Source organism: Suillus subaureus (assembly GCF_016647635.1).
Source record: "Suillus subaureus strain MN1 chromosome Unknown BJ212scaffold_30, whole genome shotgun sequence".
NCBI classification, from domain to species: Eukaryota; Fungi; Basidiomycota; class Agaricomycetes; order Boletales; family Suillaceae; genus Suillus; species Suillus subaureus.
In genome coordinates this window covers 509,435-534,365 of record NW_024538586.1, presented here as the reverse complement: position 1 = coordinate 534,365, position 24,931 = coordinate 509,435, and the positions used below count along the sequence as shown (strand labels likewise).

Here is a 24,931-nt window from a genome sequence, read left to right as displayed (position 1 = left end):
ATTGGTCTTCGCGTCGACTCATGTGTCCTTTCGGCCTCACCACACCAAGAAGGACAAGCAGATCCCACAAAACGAAAACATTGGATTGAAGAACACATCGGGTGGAAGTAGTAACGAGCAGAGTTGAAGATACGTGAGCGGTGGAAACAGGATATCAGCAATGAGACTTGTACGTCCGGAGGGAAAAGGTTTGATCTAAGCCTCCTTCGGTGCAAGTGGCAGCTAGCGGAGGGACTGCGTAATCCAAGTGGCCAACGATGGGAAGGTTGCGACCATGCCGGACCCGGCGTTTTACCCAGCACTGAAATGCCTCATCACTATCGAAATAGTACTCCGGCGTGTCCATCACACTCCCGCTGAACCGAAGGTGAAGGCTCAGCTTGGACAAACATCTGCACGTGAACATAGAGAGGGTGACACTGGTGGGGACGTATGCAGCCCAGAGGTCATTGGTAGAGGGGATGTAGACTTTGATGACCATCATACCATTCTCGGGTGCCCACCGCGACTCTTTTGGGCTCTCGGAAAATGGCTGGATCTCGATAAGGTCTCTGCGCTCGGTCAGTGTTCCGGAGGTGATCTGATAGGAAGCTGCTCGGGAGCGACGGTGTTTACCGTGGAAGCGAACGACCGCAGAGGGTTCCAAGCAAGGGTAAACAGATGCTGATTTCACGAGGACCCCGTCCGACTGTGGAGTGGCTCCTGGTGTGGTGTTATGATTTTCACTCTCCTTGCTCGCACAGGTAAGGTCGGACTGCTGGCATCGACTGCCATCTTCGATGAACTCTAGAATTATATCGGAAGCGTGGTTCTCAGTCTCGTCTTCGCTCTCCTTTCTGAATTTTGGAGAATCTTCGTGAGCCACTTGGAAGGCAGGTAGTCGACAAACAGGAGCAGAGAGCGCGTCAGTGTACTTGGCGATATCGACGACATGAACACTGTGTCGACGAGCGCCCTGATGAGAAGGGGATGATCGAGAAGATGAGGTGCGTGGCCAATATCTATTGGGCAGTTCCAAGAAATCACCATCACGGACAGAAGCACCGACAGACGTAATATTGAAGTCATAAGCTTTCTTAACGGACGTAATACTATCGTCGGAGAGATCATCGAGCACGATCCTCGGAATGGTCGGCATTGAGAGAATATAGGAATGATGTTCAGAGTCCAAAAAATCGGACCCAGAGAACTGGCTCCATTTCTGAGATATGCTGGGACTCTCCAATCTCACCTTGAAAGACAGAACGCGACTGATTGTGTTCCATCGAAGCTGTAGACTAGTGAATATTGTGAGCCACAAATTCAGCGGCCTATGAAAGTTGGTATACCGCATGAAGATGCCACAGACTATCTTCCATTAACATTGTGTGGGTTGTGTCGCTGCAGATATTCGAAAACTCCACCTCAGGAAGGACATGCGATGGAGGACATTTCGACTGAGGAATGAAGTTGATAGGGACTACTGACTTTCAAAATAACAAGGGTCCAAAGCAGCATTGGTAGATGATACAAGACAAGGTGCAGATATATTCCTCGCGAGCCGTTCAGCAGCAAGTCTAGCTGGAGCATCAGAATTATCACAGGTGACGACAGTGGGAAGAGGTGATTGTGAAGACCAGGCCTGAGCATTCGGGCCTTATTCTTTGAGCGGTAAAGAAATCCAATGGCGGAGAACGCAACGACAGAGAAACAGAAGGAGCCACCTTTGAAGTAGACATCTTGCGGGATCCCAGAGCCCGGCAGCCCACCCTGCGAGGTAGAAGGACGTAAAAGTAGATGAAGGAGCGACTGAAGTAAGATGAGTGGGAGGTATGTTGCGAACGTTCCTGACGGCAGGAGCCATGAGAAGAGAGGCAAAGGAAGATCATTAATTGTTTGAGAACTGGAGGTTCACGGTCAGCGGCTGACGTCGAAGAAATTGCGCGAGGCTGACAGCCACTTGGACATTGTTTGTTGCAAGAACCGAGAATAATTAAAAGCGTGCGCGAGGCATGGAGATATCAAGGTCATGGCTATTTCGAAACGCTAGCGGTTGCCACTAGACATTGCTCCGAGATGCGAATAAAACACATCTGCAGTACGAAGCAACCTGCACATCTGCAAGACATCACAGTGTGAGTGCTAGTTCAGCGGCATCGTTCTTGACATTTATGTGTGTATCTTACTGGCTGGCATGTCATGAGACTCGAGAGTAACTGTGGGGTCAGTTGAACACTTGAACTTGAAACTTGGCGGGAAATCGCGTGCACGTGACGAGTCACGAGATAAGTACCGTTTAGGCCTCGCACCACGATCGTCCGAGTCAAGCTCTCCATCAGTGCCAGCATTAAGCAATGGCAGCGTCAACGGCGCCGACGTCTCAAACGCACCCAGCTTCGCTACCGCCATCAGTATTTACTCTCCCCCAAACAGCACAACTCGAGGCCCTGTACACCATCATCCGCGATAAAACCACAAGTCGAGGAGATTTCTTGTTTTACTCTGACCGGATCATTCGTCTACTTGTTGAAGAAAGTTTAAATCATCTACCTGTGATCCCAAAGATAGTGGAGACTCCAACGGTATGTCAATTCTTTCTTGACTGCCTGGGTTGAGGAAGAAGTTGGATCAATTTCCCCCTGACGTGTTTCTGCTGAAGGGCGCCACATACGAAGGTGTTGGCTTTGAGGGAAAGATTTGTGGAGTATCAATCTTGCGCGCTGGCGAGGTCTGTTGGTCATCATTGTACGAATAGCACATAACCTGACGAGTAGCAATGCTGGACGTAACAGGCCATGGAAGCTGGTCTTCGAGAAGTATGCCGTAGCGTGCGCATTGGAAAGATTCTGATTCAACGAGTATGATCATGTATCTGCATCGTCTGGTCATAAATAATGACTTTGCAACCAGGATGAGGAGACTGCTCTGCCGAAGCTCTTTTATTCGAAGGTAGACACTGTGCGCTGTGACGAGCATTGTGTTGACTGCTTTGGAAATGTAGCTTCCTGAAGACATCGCATCCAGATACGTACTTCTCCTTGATCCGATGCTAGGTATGACATATTCCTCTTGCGATGCACATTCTTCTGATGAACACTCTGAAGCTACTGGAGGCTCCGCTATGAAGGCAGTTGAGGTTTTGCAGGAGCAAGGCGTCCCAGAAGAGCGAATAATATTCATTAACCTGGTTTGTTTTACTGCGAGTTTCGTTCGAAAGCAAGTGTTTTATCGCTGTCTAGATTGCTGCACCAGAAGGTTTGAAGAGATTCTGTGGTAGATTCCCATCTTTGCGTGTGGTGAGCAGACATTTGCTAGTAAAATTTGATCAACTTAATGCATTGTTCAGATCACCGGATGGATTGACAAGTGTCTCAATGAGAAATCTTACATCATTCCAGGTTTGGGTGACTTTGGAGAGCGAAGGTGTGTTCGCTGTGCATGTTGGTACTCATCATCACCTATCGCGGATCTAGATATTGCGAATGAAAAATCGTCACAAGTAGCGTCAATCATCGCACTTTCGATGTACTTTCATGCCCTTCGTCAATTAGTTGCGCTTCTCCTAGCTGAGCATCTGGCTTAACAGCTGAGCTTGTAGAAGTGATCTCGTTGCTATGCTAGTACTACTAAGTCGTTCGTGACAAATGGACATTAACCAAAATCTATACTAGTCATGTATCATGTAAGAGGAGCGCCTGCGTACCTCAGTTGGACAGATAAAAGATTACCCAAAGAGTGATGGTATTGACCTGTTCGCTGCAGAGGCAACCAACACTTCTTCCTCGTTCTCTTTACCAGCCTTCTTTCTATGCCTCGCACTGTCCGGTACCATCAATTTGACTGCATGTGCTTTTGGTGTTGGTCGCCAGAACAATGGTGGGATTTGACGAGGAGTGTTGATGGAAGAAAGATGCCCTCCGTATGCAAGTGGCATTGTCACGTGGGAGGTCATGGGAGATCCAAAGAGTCCAAGGTGTGCGAGCAGGTGTCTGGTATGTAGGCATTGCTCGCATGTGATTTAAGAGAGGGGGCGCGTTCCGAGTGAATAGAGGAGTATTTTGAATGTCACGGCGAAATAGCGATGTGACTTGAGGCGAAGATTGCGGAAATGCCGACCATGGTGTAAACACTCTGTAAGGGGCTGCGGGGCTGGGCACGGCTGGGGTAGGTCCCTAGACGCGGAGATTGATTTAGGTGAGTGCTGCGTGGCGGGGTGCAAGGTGAAGTCGCGTCATCCTCTTCTTTCTGCACGCTTTCTACCGGATTTGCTTGAACATTGTCGTTGTTCTGTGAATTCCATATCAATATTACCGATATCGTCCGTTATGACTGAAGGTGGTACTGACCCGGCTCTTTATCATGTGCCCTACCCAGTCCTCTATCAGTATGGCTATACCTTGAAACTCCTTCAATGCGTCAGCAAGACTGGCGATGCCCCTCGAAACGACTATGGTCGTCAATATCAAGAGACATGAGGAAGGCGCCCGCCCGTGTGAGCAATGTAGTAATCGCTCTCAGGACATGACTATATGCAGCGACTAGTTTGTTGTTTTCCGATAAAGAGAGTGGTTTCATATTAGCTGTGGGTTGTATAGTCTTGTAACCGCAAATGTGGTTGCAGAATAAGCTAAAGTTGGAGCTTATTTACTTGTATTGACGCGACAGATCACGTGCATTGATTTTGGCTGCACAAGCTGGTGGCACCGGCGGATATATTGATCTTTGAAGATCCGGGCAAATCATCAGCTGCGCCCGAATCTATTGTAATGATTAATAAGTATCTTCACATTGGGAGACTAAGCCGAACCCATGCATACCAGACCTGTTTTCGCACCTTCAGGACTTTGATGTCCGAAACCAAATAGGTCGGCGTTGAGAGCGAGAAAGCCGACGCTGAGCAGGCCTCAAGCGCTCGTAAGTGTTACTCACTATATATCATTGTCAATGTAGATGAGTCAGGTGAAGGATGAAAGTGCCACAGACTGTCTCAAGATTGTTCGCCGCTGTCATCGCATGCATAGCGTAAAGCAGCTTCATCGATATCAAAATGCAACCTAGTATGTGTTTGGTGCTCCGCGATGCTCGGCTAGTTTCGGTTTAGTCTGAGATTTCCCAGATAACCTAGAACTCCTCCAAGACCTCCGCTTTCACACTGGGTGCGAAGTCGACTAACAAATGGGGCCTGGTTGCACTCCACACGTGAGACCATGGGGGTAATTAGGCTTGATTAATCCCCACAAGCTGAATAAACTCTCCCTATCAACCTTGGTGTGCCTCGCGGGCGTCGGCTAACCTTGGGACCCCTCGGATGCTTGGCTTGGAAGTGATAAAGTTCCTCCGACTTCGATTCCCGCGTTATCACTCATCCGAGTCCAGCCGGCGAGATTATCGACTATCACGAACGTTCTGAACTTCGAACATCGAAGTGCAATGTCACTTTTCGCGTCTCTTCACGGTTGCTATTCCAGTCGTTGATGATCCGTCGACTCGCCCAGAGTCTTCCATGTCACGTATGTTTGTTAGGCGAACGCTTAAATGAGTTATCGCATATCCTTCCTTCATCAAATACACGGTTCGACTGATATTCCACGGATGTTAATAGCGCCATTGTAGGGCACAAATGATATTCATCTTAGTGGCACATGCCCCGCCTCAAATTAGAAGACTAGCACAGCTAGCAGGGTACTCATAAGCATGTGTGTATACCGTCGATCTTTTCGATTTGATACCAAACTAATCAATACGGAGTAACCGAATACAAGCATTCGCATACTCCGGGACACCCGCAAGGTTTGCCAATCGCGTTTCCGAAAGTATAAGGAGCGTTCAACATTCTTCCATCAGTTTCCATGCTCCGCTTCCGATTAATTCTCAAAGGCATGGAAGCAGCCTACTTGGGTCGATGTAGTCATATGGTCTCTCAAACGAGCTTGAGCAAATACATTCAGTATGTAATACGCAGGGGCTATTCTATTCATTCTTGCGGAACATCGAACTCTAATGAGACACATTTTTAGTGACTTTCGCCATGTCTTCCCCCTATCGGTTGCCGTATCGGCATCTGGGCTTCATCAGACATTCTGTCCAGATACAAAGCTTGCCATGCCCTCTCCGTAAAGGTTGTATAGGGACGATCTGCTATTATCTGTGGCCCCTTAATACCATACGCAGTCTGGCATGACTTTATAAGAGTGTCATAAGCCCACAGGCTACTTAATATTTATCATCTCAGCTCCACAGGTGACTTCTCTTATCTAAACTGCGCTCACTATGCGAGATGGCAGTTGATGGTTGGTTGATTGAGAGGATGGCTCGATAGCACAACATATTTCCCACTCTTTCCAGCTCATCAAGATTTTCATTTGAGACCTAACAAGCTCGAACAGTTCTTGTGCGAATAAATCTATGATATTTGTGTCTGATTGTGTGAGATCTGAGTGTTGTTACATAGCGCCTTGTGAAAATTTTCATTGCCTATGCCAGACTAGCGGGTACTTGCGGATATACCGAGCACTCAAAACAAAATTGAATAAGTACTTGCGCATCTGATATCCGGGGTTCACCTGCAGTTACATCCAGTCCCTCTTCCCCCCACATCGAATCATGTCCGCCATCTCAGAACTCCCTGCTCGTCGTCGTCGCCATTCTGGATCGACTACAACACCAGCCGCAGTCCGTGCTAGCCTGAGTCTACTCGAAGCACAACAAGATGATGAAGCTATGATTATTCCCCCACCACGACCAAAATCAACTCCCGTTGACGAACGGCCCCAGCGACGACGCAGGTCCGGTTCAGCCGAGTCTGATTCGGAAGGCTCCGATAAGGAGACAACCACCATGCAGGTTGATAACGATTCACCTAGTCGGCAATCTTCATCATCTCCATCACAATCTCAAGAATCTACTCAAAAACGTGGAGTTATCACGCTCAAGTCAGAGAATTCTAGTCCAGAGCGTCCTACTCGTCCTCTACCTGCTAAATCTCGGAAAATGGCCGGAAATTCATCCAGCAATCCCATGCCGCAACCTGCGAACCCATCTATGCTACCAGTTCAGGCTCATGTACCCCGTGGTGGTGTCGCATCGACTCAGAGAAGGCTGTTTGTTGTCCTAGAGCAAGCTTGCTTGGAGGCATACAGAGTTTCAAGTGGAGGAAAAGGCAAAGGCGGCAGGGAGGGCGATGTCAAATACACTCTTCTGAACTGCGATGATCATCAGGGCATCCTCGCAAAGACTGGCAGAGATATTGCAGATGCCCGTCCCGATATTACGCATCAGGTACGCATTATCGGAGCACGACATGCGATTTTTTCATACTAAGTTTACTCCTCAGTGCCTATTGACGCTCTTGGATTCGCCTCTAAACAAGGCGGGTCTACTGCAGGTGTACATCCACACCACAAAAGGGGTGCTCATTGAGGTCAATCCTCATGTAAGGATTCCTCGTACCTTTAAACGATTCAGTGGATTGATGGGTAAGTAACGCTTGTTCATCTTGTTCTCGCCACTCATTTTTTTTGAAGTTCAACTTCTTCATAAATTGTCTATTCGCGGTGTCAATGGCCCAGAGAAGTTGCTCAAGGTAATCAAGGTATGTTCTGCATTCTCTCCGATCTGCAAGCATCGCTTGACCTTGTACTCCAGAACCCCGTGACCGACCACTTTCCTGTCAATACCATGAAACTCAGTCAGTCAACTCATACCTCCCATAGATACTCACTCACCACCGATCCCTTATCTAGCCCTTTCTGGTGATGCTCCCACTATCAGACTCTCTCGTTATCTTCCGACTCTTCCGGAAACGCACTCGATTGCTGTCTTTGTGGGCGCCATGGCTCGAGGCCGCGATGACTTCGCCGATCATATTGTGGACGAAAAGATCAGTATCAGCGACTATCCTCTATCCGCATCCGTCGCATGTGGCAAGGTAAGTGCTTGCGATAATATCTTGAAATGAATTCTCATTTTCCGGTAGTTATGTTGTGGTCTGGAAGAACTCTGGGACATTGTCTGATGTCCTCATCTCCAATATCTCTTGATATTAAAACTTGAAAAACTATCGATATGTTGTATCATGTTGGCCGTCAGGTTGGTTGTACTGGTACCTTAGAAAGCATTCCGTTCTTTTCATCTTTGTTTGCATACTACTTTCCACCACATTCCTCTCTCACACAGTAGCATTTCAACCTGCGTTGCTCCGTAAATTTATCCGCTGAGCCGCATCGTGTACTACTAGTAGATGGATTACCCCCAAGCCCCTTCGCATTAGGAACACGACTCAACTCGTATTCCTGGGCTCTGGAAATAATGATGCGATTCCTGCTAGATTTGTGATATTCTGGCTTTTGTTCCTCGTGTGTCATCGAAGCTGTGGAATGGTGTAATTGGAGCATCGGCACCAGCCACCGTGATAGTGGAGGCTGTTGCTGCACTGTGATCCCGATTTTTAAATTTCAACGCCTACACTTAAGCTTTGCCCTTGACCATGTCTACACTCGAACAAGCTAGTGCCAGTCCAATGCCAAACGGCATTACTGATCCTAACTACCGTCCTCTACCAGGGCGGGTTGGAAACCTCACCGTCCCACAACAACATGCCCTTCAGACCTTAAAGAATCAGCTCCTCGATGAAGGCCATTTCGTCGAGGAAAGAATGGATGACCCGATGCTGCTACGGTATGTCCCACACCTCGATCCGGGAATCCATCGATACATTCTGTGTCGCAGACCCGCGATTTACGTCCGATAGGTCGTGTGAGGCATGTGCTGACACAGTCTACAGATTTCTGAGGGCGCGCAAATTCGATGTCCCAAAGGCAAAAGCGATGTTGCTAGCTGCTGAGCAGTGGAGACGGGATATGAAAGTAGATGATATCGTGCGGTTCGTCGCTTGTCTTTGCCTTGTTCCGATTATCCTGATCTCAGCCCATGCAGGACCTTTGAATTCACCGAGAAAATGCAGGTCGATCAATACTATCCTCAGTACTACCATAAAATGGACAAGGTAGCTGACTTTTTTTCAGACTTGTTCTTTCACTGACTGCTGTGTTGCAGGACGGCAGACCGGTATACATCGAGCGACTCGGCAAGCTCAATGTCCCAGCGCTGTACGGCATCACGACAAAGGAGCGGTTACTCCAGCGTCTCATCCTCGAGTACGAGAAATTCCTCACAGATCGTCTCCCAGCATGCTCTGCAGCTGTCGGTCACCCCGTCGAGACGGTCTGCACCATCCTTGATCTAAAAGGCGTTTCCCTCTCTTCCTTTTACCAAGTCAGAGACTACGTGAACGAGGCTTCGAAGATCGGACAGGACCGATATCCGGAATGTATGGGCAAGTTTTACATCATCAATGCGCCGTGGGGCTTCTCTGCTGTGTGGTCGTTGATCAAACCTTGGCTGGATGAAGTGACTGTGTCGAAGATAGAAATTCTTGGGAGTTCATACCAACCGAAGTTGTTACAAGACATTCGTGCAGAGGATCTTCCTGCAGATCTGGGTGGCAAGTGCAAATGTGCAGGCGGGTGCTCGCTGAGCGATACAGGACCATGGAACCCGGATGAGAAGACAGGGAATGGTGTTGCTTAGAGATAGATATGCTGATAGCGAGCTGGTGGGCATGCTCTGGCGGTAATCTACGTATACGACGTACTTAATGGATTGTCGTTTCAGCATTCAACGATTCTCATTCATTTGACAGTAGACGAAAGTCCGGAGTACGTAGAAATTAGGACTGGTGATGCAAATAGTGTACGTGACCAAAATGTGTTGACGAGCATATGGAACGAAAGATGGAGGTTGCGGAGCGACGAGATGTCATTACTTGATTTTACAGAAGTCTGTCCCTTCAAGTGGGGAGTCGACTTTGTGCCTGAAGAAAATTCAATGAGTAGGGCACGACCGGATGAAATATCTTTTTACTTGTGTTTGATGTGCTGCCTGACACTTTCCAACATGAAACTCCTGAAATTCGGTGAGCTATTGCAGCGTTTGCAACGATAGTCTTTTGTCGGCTTTTTGGGCAGCTGAGGGGGGTAATGAAGAACTTCGTTCCTTGTGGCGGTAGCTCGACAGGGGCCATGTCATACTTAAAGTCGACTCCTTGGATCGGAGCGGCGATTCCATCCCTATCATAGGTGTTAGTAAGGTGGATGAAACAGAAGAGGTGATGGTTACCATCGTAAATGATCAATGACAGCAGCCTTGTCAACTGGTTTTCCGTTATGCCTATCGCACCCGTTACAGTACCACACTGGATCAGTAGCCCTGGGATATTCGGGAGGATGCGAGCCGTGGATCACTTTAAGTTGCTCAGCACTCAAGAGCTCCCAACGAGGCTCCGAGTGTGATTCCTCAACGTAATGGATGACCTAGAATGCAGTATAATTATTGAATACATTGTCAAAAGACAAACACAAGAACGAACACTCCGACGCCAGTCCATCGCCATCCGGTAGGATCCTCCGTTCTCTAGCTTGGGTGGACAGTTGGAGCAAAAAAAGTGATACTGGAGTTGATCCATTGTGGTTGCAGTCGTAGTTTTGGCGTCAAGGTCGACTAAGCTTAACAAAGAGCGGGCGGCAGTAATCCCAGATTGAGAGAGAGAAAATGTGCAAGCGTCTATCCCCATCGACCCCGCGTAAAATAGGCTAGAAGGGCATCTGTGATACTGCACTTTGTCCCATGTGATCAGGGGGAAGGGACGCGATGAAATGCATTGGAAGATAGAAGTGGCTAGTTGCAGTAAGGTCTCGTCAGGGACGTTGATACCCTGATTTCGTCGCGCTAGGGTATCTTGCGATACACCAGTAGAGGGGCCAAGGAGTTTTGTCAGTGCGAGCTTTGTTTGATGGATATACCTGGTACACAATTCGGGCAATTTGACCACAAAAGCACGACAAGCACCAATCTCGCTTTCTCGTTCCACAGGCGGACTGTTGATAAATTCTGCGACATCGTAGAGCTTCAAGAAGGATTCGGAAGGAGGTATGAGAGTTCGCAACTGCCGCACGTAGTTGTCATACGTTTCCAACAGGTGTCTCTTCCGTTCAAACGATGCACTTCTTTGATCCTCGAGACGCTGCTCTTCCTTCAATTCAGAAAGATTACGCTCGATTCTTGGGAGCAAGCGCTTCCACCCTGGAAACTGACGCAGTAAGAGGATAATTCTTTACGATGATGATTGAGGCACTGACGTGCATTGGTAAGTTCCTTGTCCATGGCATATTCACGATGACAGAGCATGCGCGCCACATCATTAGCACCGTGACCGAGTTGAACTAATCTAGCTTTAATCCTGGGAGAGGATCAAGACGTGATGAGATGACGAGTCAATGGAATATACTTACAACTCTTTATTTTGGCTGCGAAGCTCGGTGACCGTCAATAGATGACGTTCGCGTTCCTCATCGACCCAAGCATTACACACCGCAGCATGCTTCGAGGGTGTTAGATCTAAGAAAACTTTTTGAAAAAATCTTACATCAACAACAGAGTCAACATATCTCTTGCGTGATTGCTTGAAGTCTTCCAGCCTTTTCTTGGCGCCTGGTTTGAACATGTGCACATCCTTCTGGTACATCCCCAACTGAGCTGCCATTTTCAGTACGTCGTCCGACCAAAAAAACTTGCTTGTGCTGGCGTGACCATGAGCCCATCCACCGGCTACTCGAGATGATCAGATACTAACAGCTCACAGCAAGAGTGAACCTACTGTTAGTGAATGGTATTAAATCCATGATAATTGGATCAAAGTCAGGAAATTTCGAAGAAAAGTTAGGCTTGTAGACCAAGCTTGACAAATCATTGAGCACATAAGAGCATAGTCATAAAGTAATGCTCACTTCTTCTTGAGGCACGAGGTACATACTCTGCGCCTGATACCAAAGTCTATTCTCGTAATTCCCTTGGTGCCACACACCTGAGATTGTGGTCATGAAAGTGCAACAGGTGAGAACGAAGGATATACATACATAACACTGAGAACCACCAAATAACAGGTTAGCCCATGTGACCTCAGACATGCCAGGCATGCAGTCAGGAACATCGTCACGATTGACGCGGGCAGCTTTCCAGACCGAAACTGCACTGTTAGATAAGAGAATCTTCCGAAAAGCTTTACTTGTGCGTGACAGATATAAAAGATCTGCCGGTTCCAAAAGACCAAAGATCTGGTGGAGAGTGCGGGTCAAATAACACGTAAGGTCCATGGTCATGAACTAACCTCGAGAAGAATGTCAATCGGCATAATGACAATGAGACTAAGCGTTTTCTTTCTTCTGCCAGGACCTTTTGGTGCTGGTGCCATACCAGTATCGAGCGCTTTAGCTGTCCTGGGGCGTTTTTGTGCGGGTTGTTTCTCTGAACGCCAAAGTTAGCCTTGAGTACTGAATTACGCTTGGAGAAATGAAAATAGTAATTACTATATGTCTCTCCGCCATATTCACTACCGCTTGATTCACTGAACGTCTCCTCCGGGCTGCTATACTCGCTACTGTCTTCCAGGTCCGTTAAAGGGGAGTCATAGCCATCAACCATATCATCATCGCTGCCTATTGAAGACGTCCAGTCGTTGACAAGGATAGGCCTGCTGATACCACGAACCACACCCATGACGTGCTTAACTTGCACTGTAGACTCTGGGGTCTGTAGAGCAGTGTAAAGCGAAACTGAAAGATTTACATATTAATGTTAGTTCAACGTTGGCTTGGCCCAATTTACATGAAAGTTCAATTATTGATCGGATCCCGAAGGTGACGAGATGTTGCTACGAGCCTGATGGTCACCATCAGTGTTCATCCAGTCGCCGAACGTTCACAAAAGTCAGTGAATGTTCACCGGTGAACGTCACTATGTCGACAGGTAAACGTGAACAGCTATGGTACCAGGAGTCCGAGAGAAAATACTATATAATCGTATCTGATTGGCTAAGGCCCGCATAACCAAGAAACTCGTCAGTCATTTTACTCGTCCAAAATCTCATCTGCCTGCGGAAATTCTGGGTCATCAATACCATTGGCATCCAAATCCAACAGCTCATATAACTCAACCTCTGCATCTAAGCCTCGTATGGCTGTTTGGTAGAAGGATCCTAGCCAATCTTGAGCACGAGAAAAATCAAAGAGATCCTTGATAGGAATTCGCTGGAAGTCTGATGGATTGGTAGCTGCCTCTGTAATCTCAGAGATGGTGAATGTCTCTTCATCCTCAACAGCTTGAATCAAGTGTGCAGCAATTTGCTGTATCCCTCTGTGCTCACAAACTTCATTGCTCATCTGCTGGGAATCATCACCAAAGGCATCTGTGTCACCCTCTGTAGGGTTAGCCTCAGTGGTATTCTGGCAGTAGTGCCATTTGAGACGCTTCTTGACAGAGCCTGCGCGAACATGTTCCTCATGGAGGTACATCTTTAGCTCTGTGAGTAGCATAAGACTCTGAGTGGAAAGCTGATTTCACCATTTTGTGAGGATTGCGCCAAAGATACTGAAAAGACACTCGCATGAAGCGGAATTTGGACAGATCGAAAGAATTCACTGAGCAATTTTCTGGAGGGGCTTGATTTTGGAGCTGCTGTGTGAAAATCCATCCCAAATATCGAGAGGATCAACTGGTGTGCCCTATGGGTAGAAATAGGTTAGATATTGAGGAATACAGCTCTGAGTCTAGTAAATATATTACCTGATCCTTTGCGTGAGATACTAAAATCTGTGTATATATATTGAGTGGCTGGAACTTGGGTGAACTTTTCAAATAATTATCGAGATCTGTAAAAAGTTCGAGTGGTGGCACACCACCGTAAAAACGCGTCCAGAGGTGACTGAAAAGGGACATCAGCCCGGCATGTGTTGTCAGGGGAATATTTTTGAATGGTTTGTCTTTGTAGAGTGGGTCAACAATAATGGTGGCAATGAAGACCTCTTGATCAATTTGAGCCCAGTGATGCTTGGCACTCTCTAGGACCGCATTTTGAGCCACATTGTCATATCCCATATGCCAGACATAGATCCTATCATATTCCCACGCTTTCCGGACCTGTTTCCGGACCCCATATCCAACTCATTCCTGGATCCCCTATCCTGTCCACCCTATGCACATTCTGTCCAGCAAGACATCTGGACTTTACCTCCTCTCAGATTCTGGACTACATCCACCACCTCACATATCTCAGTCCTGTTTCTGCCCTGCCTTCTGGATCCCCAGATCTCCGGACCTCCAGATATTAACTGTACTATCTCCAGACCTATTCCCACCCTCTGTCTGAGATCCTGCACCTATCCCCATTTAGGCATCTCCACCTTTCTGGTTCTCGGTTATCTCTGTTTCTGTCTTGCTGATTGATCCTCGTACTAGTTTCATCTCCGAGTTCATTTACTTATGTTCCGTCTTACTTACCAATGTGTTTCCGCATGCTCGTACATAGCCTTACTCCTTTGCTTACTGATCCTCTTGGATAGCCTCTAGTATATAACCCCTGTACAACTACAGTAGAGTCCTCAGTCTGAATATCATCTTAGTTCCTGCTCTATCACCTTAGACTTGCCCAGTCTTCTTCTGGACTTCAGTCCATCTGAGTTTGTCCTTTTCCATAAGGCCTAGGGATGGATTCCCTAGGCCAGAATTCTGGACCTTCAGATTTGTCCCCTATGCCTCTGTCCCAAGTCTAGGGATTGCTTCCCTAGGCTAGAGTCTTGCCTTTCTGGCACTTACCCTCTTTCCAGACTTAGGTCCACTTCCTGTCCCTCCGACTCTACCTTAGGGTAGTCTACCTCCGTTTGCTTCTACATCAGACTTCGTCCGATGTAGCCCCTATTCCTTCCAGACCTCTGGACCTCCTGTCTTCTGTACCTCCAGACCTCCTGTCCCTCATACCTCTGGGCATCCTGTCCTTTGGACGTTCCGCCCTCCGTACCTTTGGACGTTCCGCCCTCCGTACCTTGGACGTTCCGCCCTCCGTACCTTTGGACGTTCCGCCCTCCGTACCTTTGGACGTTCCGCCCTCCGTACCTTTGGACGTTCCGCCCTCCGTACCTTTGGACGTTCCGCCCTCCGTACCTTTGGACGTTCCGCCCTCCGTACCTTTGGACGTTCCGCCCTCCGTACCTTTGGACGTTCCGCCCTCCGTACCTTTGGACGTTCCGCCCTCCGTACCTTTGGACGTTCCGCCCTCCGTACCTTTGGACGTTCCGCCCTCCGTACCTTTGGACGTTCCGCCCTCCGTACCTTTGGACGTTCCGCCCTCCGTACCTTTGGACGTTCCGCCCTCCGTACCTTTGGACGTTCCGCCCTCCGTACCTTTGGACGTTCCGCCCTCCGTACCTTTGGACGTTCCGCCCTCCGTACCTTTGGACGTTCCGCCCTCCGTACCTTTGGACGTTCCGCCCTCCGTACCTTTGGACGTTCCGCCCTCCGTACCTTTGGACGTTCCGCCCTCCGTACCTTTGGACGTTCCGTCCTCCATACTCTGGACCTCTGGACATCCTGTCCTCCTGTCCTCCGGACCTCCTATCCTTCCATCCTGTTTTCCTGTAGAAGTATTACCTTGTAGCGGGAACTCTCCTGTGCTCTTCTGGACGTTTCCTGCGCTCCTCCAGAAGTCCTCCCGCACTCTCCACCTGTTACGGCGAACTAGGATAGACACAATGACAGATACTTGATAAGAGTAATGTCTGTGATTGAGTCAAGACCTCACAAATGTAAGGCTTCTTAAGACAAGTCAGAGAGAGTGTCTCTGGCTTGAATATCGGTATCAGATGACTTAGGATTGGGGGTCCTAAGCGAAGGATGTTTCAGGTGAGAACCTAGTAGATTAAAGTGAAGATCTGCTAAGTACATGGCCAAGCTTATATAGATGTAGCTACTTTAGGGCAGGTACGTATATGTCATCAAGATGAGTCAGAGATAAGGATGAGTCAAAGATAAGGGTGAGTCACCTAGCGATGGTGGTGGTGATCGTGATGTAATACAGATATGGCAAGAGACTTGGTCTAGTGATGGCGCAATGGGGCGCGGTCATGACATAATACACAAGAGAAGAAAGAAAATGAGATAGGGGTAGGCGTGATTGTAACACCACCAGAGTAGCCAGCCTCCAGAAGTCCTCTGGACTTCGTCAGACCATCATCGGACTTCCTCTGAAATGAAGGGCACATACTTGGGTAAGGGGCACAGTGTATGAGCTGAGGCCAAGCCCCTCTGAGTCAGTCTCTCTCTCCCTTGAGCATGGTTCTTAACACACATGATCAGATTCGTCACTGACTTTCAAATAACGGTAGTAAAGAAACCCAAATGAGATTGGAATATGTTCAGGTTTCAAGTGGGCAGCTTGGTGAATATTTGTCATTAGCGCAATTGGTTCCAAAAGATTTTTCCATCTAAATGGTAGTGCAATGTCAGTCAAAATTATGTTATGTCACAACAAGAATGTTCCTACCGAGCCATTGCATGCCAGAATGTTGGATTTTTTATTGTCATAATGGCAGCTGAGGTCTTCACTCATGAACAAGCATCACCTGTAGATCGTATCTCTGCTTCGTGCTTTGTTATCAATAGCTCTAGTGATGGCCGAACATCCAAAAGTTGTTGGTATGCTAAATAATGTGATAACCATTGAGTGAGAACAGCATGAATGATGGTCAATGTCTTTCCCATGGTTGACATTTGCAATTCATGAAGGAGTGTGAGAACATAGGTTTTGCTACAAAGCCATGTAATTAGCTCTTGTGCGAGGTCACCATACTGCCCATAGTCATCCTTGGCTTTGAAGAGATCCCCCACAATAAGGTTAAACTGTGAATAGTAGATGAAGCTAGCTCACATACTATTCTCGCATTGACAACCTACCTGGTGAGCTAGGCAGTCAGGTGTTACCAAGTGCGGAAATTTGGTGTGAAGGAGTCGCTGAGCCTTACGAGACTCTCCAGATGCATCAGTAGTGCATGCAATAATAATGACTCCCCACTTGCTCTTGACTTGATTTATTGATTCGATAATCTGTTTGAGGAGTTCTTCGGCATTGCGCAAGTCACCAGATGCATCATGAACATGGACAGCATGTAACTAGTAAGACAAAGCAGTTGGTTCAGCCATGAGACAGAAAAGCTCATAAAACATCCACAGTGCTTACCTTTCATTTTACAGTCATCATGAAACCAATCAAATGATGGCTATTCTCGCCAGTCCAGCCATCACATTGCAGAGTTCCGACTGCACCATGACATTCTTCTTTTGCAGTGGCTTTGATACTGTGGAGAACTTGAGGCATGACATGTTTTGTGAGAACCTTTGCTGATGGTGCTTTTGCTCAAGGAATAAATCTATCACAAAGTTTCAACCACTCTGGATTCTCAACCCATCATAGTGGTAATCCTGCACTCGCAGTTACCTGCGCTAACCCTGTTTCCCAATCTGCCTGGTCAGCATCAGTCCAAGTCTGGCTGGTTGGCCAATGAGCTCCAACAAGCGGTGACAAGACAGACCCAGTAGTGACAGGCTGTGAAACAGAGTGATATGAACCTGAATTGGTCAGGCACTGGCGCTTCGAGGGAAGCAAAGGGAGCATGATGTCAGAAATTGCGGGACTGGGTGCACGAGAATCAAATGCCAGTAGGCTTGGTAAAGATAACAAGTCCAAAGAGCCATTAGCATGTGGAGATGGCACCGAAAGACTCAGAATGAAGAGACCGAGAGCTGGTAGAGCAGAAGACAGAGGATATATTGAATGTGCAGCTGATGATGGTCCTGCGATCTGAGGGGGATCTTCATATAATTGAGGTATGGACAGTGTAGCATGCTCTGCAGCTATGGGTTGTGTGACTTGATTGAAGCGAGCTGATGCTACCAGATGCAGTGAAGAAGGCGAGGTTGTGTGAGAGTGACATTTTTTCATACATATGTAGCTAGATGTCATCACTTGTGCACTCAATACTATCATCTATACCGTTGAGATATGAATTGAAAAGCATCAGTCAATTTCTAAATATAGAAGATACAAAGGACTCATGGCACCTGACACATTCACAATCAAGTGAACATTGCTGACATTCATCAACTTTCCCACACTTTGCGTTCAGTGAATGAACACTGCAGTCACTGACTGGCAGAACACTGGTCACCATACTTATCAGATACTGTAGAGCTATGACACTAGGTTTGTCATGTGCAGCATGTGATTATGTCATACTCAGTGTCACTGGTTCGAATGTCCATGTGACCTGTGACCACACCCAAATAGATTCGCCCATGGATGCTTCACCGCTTGCAACCATATGACATGCCGCTGCTTTGTGATTGTGACAACTTGCTTCAAGATGCATCACAAATTCGATGTATAATGATTTTTGGTCCCATTAGTGCACAACCTATGTTTTTCCTATGTTTTTTTCTGAATGTCACAAATTAGCTTCGTCCTGCCAAAATTCATGTGATAGTCACACCAAATAGATTCAATTTGTCAAGGGCTGTGACCTGTGACAAACCTAGTGTTGTAGCTCTACAGTAAGGTCTACCACATCAAACAGACTCTTCAGTACTAGTATGCTATGGTATACAGTAATATATGTCTATTGAGTGTTCTAGCTATGAATCACATATGCAATCCCACTACACAGGGAGGAGCTGGGTGAGGCTTAGGCTGGCTGTAACTTGGGAGGCTGATCTACCAATTTACATGAATTAGGACATGTGTCATCAGGAAATTGCCAAGGCGACGGTTTTCGTAGTTGTAGTTGGTAAGATCAGATCAAAAATTCACGCAATTATATGTAATAACAAAAGTAGACAAAATAATATATAAGATAAGCAAACTGGCAGTGAAGGATAAGATATGGCAAAAAATGTATAATTCTGATGAAAATAGGCAAGTGTACCAGCATTTCTCAACTGCATGGTCACCTATGGTCACCAGTGACCACTTGGGATCAAGAGGCTCAGCCCTGTAGGATGCTTATGTAAGTCTGAATTTTTTTTCAAAGTTCAATGTTACAGTCTTCTTACTAGTTCTGATTCTCTCAATGCTACCACCACCACTAAATTACTCTCTGAATCTTGAACTCTCACTCTCTTTGGCCTTCCCTCTTGGTCCCTCCCTTATGGTCCCTCCTCCTTGGTCCCTCCTCCCTCGTGGTCCCTCCTCCCTGGTGATCTCCCCTCCTTGGTTCCTCCTTTGCGGACCCTCCTTCCTAGACCCTCCATGGGCCCTCCTTTGTGGACCCTCCTCCCTCTTATACTTGTTTTCTGTCTTTTGTCATGTTATATATGTATATATGTACTTACATCTTGTTTGTTTAATTACAAAATGTTTTTTTTTTGGAATAAAATGTGTGCACAAAGGTCAAAAAATTAGTTTTTGTTTGAAGCCACCCAACATTATCAAACTTTGTCATGGCTGCCAAGTGTTGGCAACATTTGCTAGTTTGGTGAGAAGTGGCAAGTAATTGCAGGTAGACTATCATGATTGTGCTTTTGGCAGTTTTCATCCAACTTACTCCAGGTATATAAAGCATTTTCTAGTGAACTATCATTTTGATAGATATTATACAAATTTTACGTAAATCAGGTAAAGCTTGACAAAACTTTACCATTTTCACGTCACTTCCCTGATGGTAGTGCTCAGGAATTACCGCTTTTGGGAAACTTTCGGGCGATGAAAAGTTACATAAAACAATACAAGGTTTATAATAATACGTTTACCTGCATGCAATTGAGATCATTTATCGTTTATCGAAGAACTAGTCTAGTGTACTTAGAAGATATTCTTAATGCTCTGGTGCTATAGGACCAATTATCAGAGCCGACAAGGTTTCCGTTGACGTTCTTACGTTACACTGCTGGTAAGCCGAATGGTGGCGGAGTGGTAACAGGGCATCGCACACTCATGCAGACCTAGGACCAGCATTGAAAGGAGGAAAACAAACGGGTTGGGTACTAACATATGACTGGCATTAAATGCAGACCCGCACCCCAGTCCCAAAATATTATGTGAACCTCACGGCCACACAAATGCAGAATACAGCAGGTACATATTTCCTCTGCGTCGACGTACAGGATAGTATACTGTACACATAATATAAATAGTCGATCGTCGTGATGCTCTGTCCCTTATATTTACACAACTTCGGCCTCAACAGGGCTAGCCTCTTCCATCCTAACCCATACCCCGTCCTATGATGGCGTGAGCCACCAGACAAAGAATCAAAGTTAAGGACTTACATGTGCATAGATGGTAAGGTGGCTTTTGATGACGACCTTTTCGATGGCCTTGCGGCCAGAACACTTCGCCCACTCCGCAGGCGGAAGAGTCTGGACATCGGTGGCCAAGGAGACCGAAGAGAACTGCTGGAGAAGTCGGACGAGGAAAAAGGAAACCTCGTTGTAGGCGAACTGGATAAATACAGATGTCAGCATGAATACTTTGAGAGAGTAGTCGGCAGACCTGTTGCCCAAGACAAATCCTGGGGCCTGCATTGAAAGGCACGAAGATGAATGGGTTAGAGGTACAGTATTTCCGGAGGCGGTCGTCAAGGAACCGATCTGGGTCGAATTCTTCAGCTGGTGGAGAAAAATGTGAGCAAATATTCGTTCCAACGAAGCAGTCAATCGATTATCCTGCTCACCATCCGGTCCCCATAAGTCTGTTCGTCGGTGCATCAGGAATACAGAGTAAGGTGTCCTGAGGTATCCAACGTCAGTGGCAAAACCAACCCATTTCTTGATATAATCACCTAGTATTTGCAGGGATGTAGAGCGGTTTCCCCCCATTAATTCCCGGCCAGACCGTCGGTTCTGTACTAGTCCTAATCCATAATAAGCACAGAGACGGACGCATGGGCAGAGCAGTATTTACCTGACATTGAACGGCCTGATAAAATTAGAGAAATTCGATGAGCAAGTATAACAAATTTGAAGGGAGTGAACCCGATACTCACACAGGCGGGAAGAGTCGAAGCGTTTCTGAAATTCCCGTGTCACCTCAAGAGAAAGTAGCTTTTGAGTAGGACTTACCGTTGATGACTGCTCTCAAATATTTCATATTGCGCATATCATCGTAGGTTGGTCTCCTTGAGCTACCCACTTTGCTAAGGATCTCCTCACGAAGACGGCGGAGAACATCGGGATGCTGTGTGAGCATATAGACGACGAAAGTCAGGGTAGCTGCAGTCTGGAAAGAAAGGTGTAAGCATCCTGAGAATGACCGTCCGAGAGAGGTGTATACAGTATCACGTCCAGCAATCATGATGTTAAGAATTTCGTCCCTGATGACGATGGGGTCTAGAAGGAAACAAATTGATGTCATTTGGAATGACACGTCAATGCTTGCGCTGCATACCTTCTGTGTAATTTACCAAGTGATCAAGCAGCGTTTCGCCTTCTTTGACGTCCCTATCCTTTGCGTCGGCCTTCTCGTCAATATTTTCCTTGAGCATTTTGTTCTTTTCTAACGCCTCCTTGAGGATAGGGTCGATGAACTTGTAACAAGTGCCCATGTGCTTCTTAACGCGATCAGTCCAGAACTCAGACAGGGGCCACGCTGAGCCAAACCGGCCGCGATAGGCGGAAGCAATCTGGGCATCACTAAATGCATGTGCAAACTTGTTGGCTGGGTGGTTCTCAGACACGACGTCTTTGGAACGGGGTGATGATGGTGGGTAGATCAGGCCGGCGGAGAGAGAACAGACGTTTTTTCCGAAAAGGAACTCCGTCGCAGAATCTAAGGTGAAACGAGAGACCATGTCCTAAAGCAACGTCAGTGAGAATAAGCATAGAAAAATCATCATAAGTTTACCTGGAAATCCACGGGGTAGCCATCTCTGAGTCTGATCTTTAGCTGGCTAATCGCGTCTTCCGCATGCTTATCAAATATATCAAAATGACTAATCCGGTCTTTGTTGAAGAACGGGCGTGTCATCGAGCGGTGGAATCTGTAGTCACTAGATTAAGCCTGTCGAACAATGAACGGAAATAGATAAGACGTACTTCCAGACATCCCCTGGAATAGACAGTAAACTATATTGTCACGATGGAATACAGGAAACACACTCACCATCGGAATTGAACACTCCGGTGCCAAGGAGGGAGTTGACTTGGTCCGCAAACATAGGCCCTGTTGGTTGAAAACGTCATTGCATCAAATCGGGACAATACTCCGCACATGAAATCGCCGACCTTTTGCAAATGATGTGAACTGTGATACTAGAATTGCCTGTTACGCATGAATGCCTAGGATCATAATACTCCGATGAGCTGCTTACCTTTATGTATTCTGGTTCGGCGGTGAAGATCTGTTGATAGCGGCAGATCAACAATGAAACTCAAGGTGTGAAAGAGTGTACATGCCCTGTTTTCAAAGAGGACTCGCATGTTGAAGGTATGCCCAAGAGTGTCACACTTCTCTTCCATTAATTCCCCTACGATCGTAAGTATCGATAGGGGAAAGTGAAGTTGTTTAGTAGCATACCCATGTATCCAATCTTGAAATTTTGTACCATAGCTGCGAGGAGATCCAGACTGCCAGGCCATCTACTTGGAAACTTGGATGGGAGAACAGCACCACGCATGGCAGCCTGGCGCCTATCACGATAATTTGCTGCGAGCACGCTGCAAGTGAAGAGAGCAGGAAAAGATAACACATATGCGGGAATCTGTGACCATCCTGGCAGGGATATGCCAAATGCAAAGTCGCAGATGCGGCTTAGACCATAAACTATCGCAGGTGGGAATAGCAACTGTGGTAAGCAGGTGATGAGATAGACGATCCCAGGTGGAAATTCCATTGTTATACGATGTGCGTTTGGTCTGAAAGGTGTAGCCAACTTTATAGTCGGAGCTGACAGAATCACATGTACTGTTTTTGTATGTGGTTCCGGTGCAAGAAAAAATGAATTGGCCTCATTATCACACCCACCGCCAAGTATACATGTGTGAGGGGATTACAAATTCCGCTCCGAAGAATATCAGAACGTCATCCGCCGGCACGATCACTTCGTTTCAAACTCCGCGATATTTGAAATAATATTACTTGATGTACGGTACAATAAATAATTTATAGAGAGAGGCAGCGAGTTTATGTGCAAGTAGTGATAGACATGTAGTCAGGCAGAGTCAGGCAGACAAGTAGCATGTTAGCGTCCGTTCGCATCAGGTACATACATAAAATCGATAATCCGGATATGAAACCGCCGAAGTTGCAGCTTACCTCATTGATCGCCGATCCCCGAAAACACTGCGGCGCAGTATGGATGAAAGTCTTGTAGGGTCTCTTAGCTGCTGGCATGCGGCTGTCATTTAATTTGAACGCCTGAACCTCCGTGGGCGGCGGGGGCGCCACACGCTTCAATCAGCCAACGACACATAACTTGCAAGACGTGGAGAATACTTACTAGTGGTGGTGTTTGTCACTTGAAGATCTACTGACAGGTCTGTTTCCTTCAAAGCTAACGCGCATCACATATGGGGTTACAACTTCACCGACGCACAGCCTATACTTGGATTGGTACCGGTGAGTCGGTGCCACAGAGAAGAGGGGTACCAGTAGACAGCACACCGAACACAATCCCGTCGGCGCTTAATTCGGAGCCCAGATCAGTCACGAGGAAGGCGACTAGTTCTCTTCTCCGAATATGTTGTTGCACCAAGAGGACATTCAATTGGCTATTAAACCATAATACCGACTATTCCTGAAAGGTTTTATCTCGAGTGAGATAAGATCGACCAGTGTGTCCGTTGGGGTTGGTTAGGGGCTTAGGCAGGTGTCTGTTAGAGGTGCCAGGGTCATGCCTGGGCCTCGAGGCACTTAGTTATGTAGCGGTTCTGCATCCTATTCACCATTGTCTTGCATTCTGTTTGGTCTGCGTCTGCTAGTGGGAACCTGCGGCCACCTGTGGGGAAGAATTGTATGCAGCAATACCACTATCCTTGGTGTCATCACTGCACATTGTCAATCTCCACAAAATTTTTGTTAGACTATGACGCATCTGTTCGGTCGTCCGGATACTCGCTGAGATTGATGATCGCACTGCTCTGAGAAATAACTCTGTATGGTTTGTATGGTTAGTTATGCCATTCCTATTGACATGCGTTGCGAGACGGAGCTTGACTACCTCCCGCAGTGCATCAGCTTAGTCTATAGGGCCTGACATGGGTAGATTCCCGGGTATGGTCATACCCGGGTGCTACCCACGGGTAAGTTGAGAAATAGGATCATGACCGTGGGTGGTACCTGTGGGTGCGTGGGTCACCCGCAGGTAATTGCTTCGTCAGCGTTGAGAGCCAAGACAACCTCTTTGCCATGGGCATCCTTGGCTTCGTCAGTCTCACCATCACTACTTTGCACCTCCGGCTGATCTCCGGCAACTGCAAGACGTTCCTCGTCAGCTGTTAGCCGCTCGACCTCGACTTCAGTAGCATCGATCACTGCGTCAGGATTCAGCTAGCACCAGGTATGTGCTTGGGAGCGCCGCAAGACTAGGGTCACAGACTTTGCGCAGTACACATCTTCACCTCCTGACAGCGATTCTTCCAGATCCATATTCTTCATTATCGACAAGCAAGGACGTGTCGGTCCTGGAATCGAGACATGTATACTCTCGGACGTCTTGTCAAAGATCATCTCTGTAAAACCGTGTCACCAGGACTTCCAGGAATGTGCGATAACTGCCTGGGAGTATCTGTCGTCAGGAGTCTCGTGGATGGTCGTAACCATGAATGAATTTGAAAAGTAGCGATGATCATCCTACATCAGGTAGGCGTCAATTCATCGCCTCAAACTTCCAAATAAGTAGTGAGCATCAGTGCAGGACAGGTGGAATCGTTTGCAAACTCACCGTGCTTCTACTGAACATAATTCAATCGTGACTAGCAACGGGCTTGTATTTTCTGTAAATACGTCAAGCAGATAACGACCAGGGCAAATAATATCGCTGAATTGACTCATACATCTGTAACAGGAATTGCAGGACAT

General features: G+C 47.1%; 8 protein-coding genes across 8 annotated transcripts; 3 read left to right on the top strand and 5 right to left on the bottom strand.

Annotated features, from left to right (window-relative positions):
• Nucleotides 1-121: 121 nt before the first annotated feature.
• On the bottom strand, nucleotides 122-1,455 carry BJ212DRAFT_565721 (uncharacterized protein). The gene is made up of 2 exons (XM_041343532.1): nucleotides 1,329-1,455; nucleotides 122-1,277 (listed from the first exon to the last, which is right to left on the bottom strand). Exons 1-2 carry the CDS (start codon nucleotides 1,331-1,333, stop codon nucleotides 155-157), a joined length of 1,128 nt encoding a protein of 375 aa, XP_041189948.1. The 5' UTR covers nucleotides 1,334-1,455; the 3' UTR covers nucleotides 122-154.
• Nucleotides 1,456-2,234: 779 nt separating this feature from the next.
• On the top strand, nucleotides 2,235-3,501 carry BJ212DRAFT_565674 (uracil phosphoribosyltransferase-domain-containing protein). Its single transcript, XM_041343531.1, has 9 exons — nucleotides 2,235-2,561; nucleotides 2,639-2,707; nucleotides 2,772-2,837; nucleotides 2,890-2,928; nucleotides 2,981-3,032; nucleotides 3,084-3,166; nucleotides 3,219-3,275; nucleotides 3,326-3,402; nucleotides 3,453-3,501. The coding sequence occupies exons 1-9, from the start codon at nucleotides 2,334-2,336 to the stop codon at nucleotides 3,463-3,465; spliced, it is 684 nt and encodes a 227-aa protein (XP_041189947.1). The 5' UTR covers nucleotides 2,235-2,333; the 3' UTR covers nucleotides 3,466-3,501.
• A 2,922-nt stretch (nucleotides 3,502-6,423) lies between these two features.
• Nucleotides 6,424-8,322, top strand: BJ212DRAFT_1376099 (Alpha/beta knot methyltransferase). The gene is given in 7 exon segments (XM_041336479.1): nucleotides 6,424-7,257; nucleotides 7,313-7,454; nucleotides 7,470-7,471; nucleotides 7,505-7,570; nucleotides 7,624-7,666; nucleotides 7,722-7,906; nucleotides 7,955-8,322. The coding sequence occupies 7 exon segments, from the start codon at nucleotides 6,583-6,585 to the stop codon at nucleotides 7,991-7,993; spliced, it is 1,152 nt and encodes a 383-aa protein (XP_041189946.1). The 5' UTR covers nucleotides 6,424-6,582; the 3' UTR covers nucleotides 7,994-8,322.
• Nucleotides 8,323-8,464: 142 nt separating this feature from the next.
• On the top strand, nucleotides 8,465-9,567 carry BJ212DRAFT_1483939 (CRAL-TRIO domain-containing protein; the record flags this gene model as incomplete). Its single annotated transcript, XM_041340703.1, has 4 exons — nucleotides 8,465-8,655; nucleotides 8,762-8,860; nucleotides 8,914-8,983; nucleotides 9,034-9,567. 4 exons carry the CDS (start codon nucleotides 8,465-8,467, stop codon nucleotides 9,565-9,567), a joined length of 894 nt encoding a protein of 297 aa, XP_041189945.1.
• A 50-nt stretch (nucleotides 9,568-9,617) lies between these two features.
• On the bottom strand, nucleotides 9,618-12,846 carry BJ212DRAFT_565644 (uncharacterized protein). Its single transcript, XM_041343530.1, has 12 exons — nucleotides 12,402-12,846; nucleotides 12,203-12,339; nucleotides 11,952-12,149; nucleotides 11,823-11,899; nucleotides 11,693-11,772; nucleotides 11,462-11,643; nucleotides 11,328-11,416; nucleotides 11,175-11,275; nucleotides 10,406-11,118; nucleotides 10,156-10,349; nucleotides 9,901-10,106; nucleotides 9,618-9,850 (listed from the first exon to the last, which is right to left on the bottom strand). Exons 1-12 carry the CDS (start codon nucleotides 12,589-12,591, stop codon nucleotides 9,669-9,671), a joined length of 2,349 nt encoding a protein of 782 aa, XP_041189944.1. The 5' UTR covers nucleotides 12,592-12,846; the 3' UTR covers nucleotides 9,618-9,668.
• A 95-nt stretch (nucleotides 12,847-12,941) lies between these two features.
• Nucleotides 12,942-13,385, bottom strand: BJ212DRAFT_1483937 (uncharacterized protein; the record flags this gene model as incomplete). Its single annotated transcript, XM_041340702.1, has 1 exon — nucleotides 12,942-13,385. One exon carries the CDS (start codon nucleotides 13,383-13,385, stop codon nucleotides 12,942-12,944), a length of 444 nt encoding a protein of 147 aa, XP_041189943.1.
• A 3,085-nt stretch (nucleotides 13,386-16,470) lies between these two features.
• BJ212DRAFT_1302151 (uncharacterized protein) lies at nucleotides 16,471-17,244 on the bottom strand (the record flags this gene model as incomplete). Its single annotated transcript, XM_041333225.1, has 3 exons — nucleotides 16,471-16,764; nucleotides 16,819-17,034; nucleotides 17,167-17,244. 3 exons carry the CDS (start codon nucleotides 17,242-17,244, stop codon nucleotides 16,471-16,473), a joined length of 588 nt encoding a protein of 195 aa, XP_041189942.1.
• Nucleotides 17,245-19,929: 2,685 nt separating this feature from the next.
• On the bottom strand, nucleotides 19,930-22,909 carry BJ212DRAFT_1376081 (cytochrome P450). Its single transcript, XM_041336478.1, has 17 exons — nucleotides 22,430-22,909; nucleotides 22,309-22,379; nucleotides 22,224-22,253; nucleotides 22,138-22,174; nucleotides 22,016-22,075; nucleotides 21,949-21,961; nucleotides 21,758-21,893; nucleotides 21,302-21,707; nucleotides 21,188-21,243; nucleotides 20,977-21,133; nucleotides 20,901-20,925; nucleotides 20,819-20,833; nucleotides 20,697-20,768; nucleotides 20,589-20,644; nucleotides 20,408-20,523; nucleotides 20,185-20,355; nucleotides 19,930-20,136 (listed from the first exon to the last, which is right to left on the bottom strand). Exons 1-17 carry the CDS (start codon nucleotides 22,743-22,745, stop codon nucleotides 20,080-20,082), a joined length of 1,794 nt encoding a protein of 597 aa, XP_041189941.1. The 5' UTR covers nucleotides 22,746-22,909; the 3' UTR covers nucleotides 19,930-20,079.
• Between the last annotated feature and the right edge of the window lie 2,022 nt (nucleotides 22,910-24,931).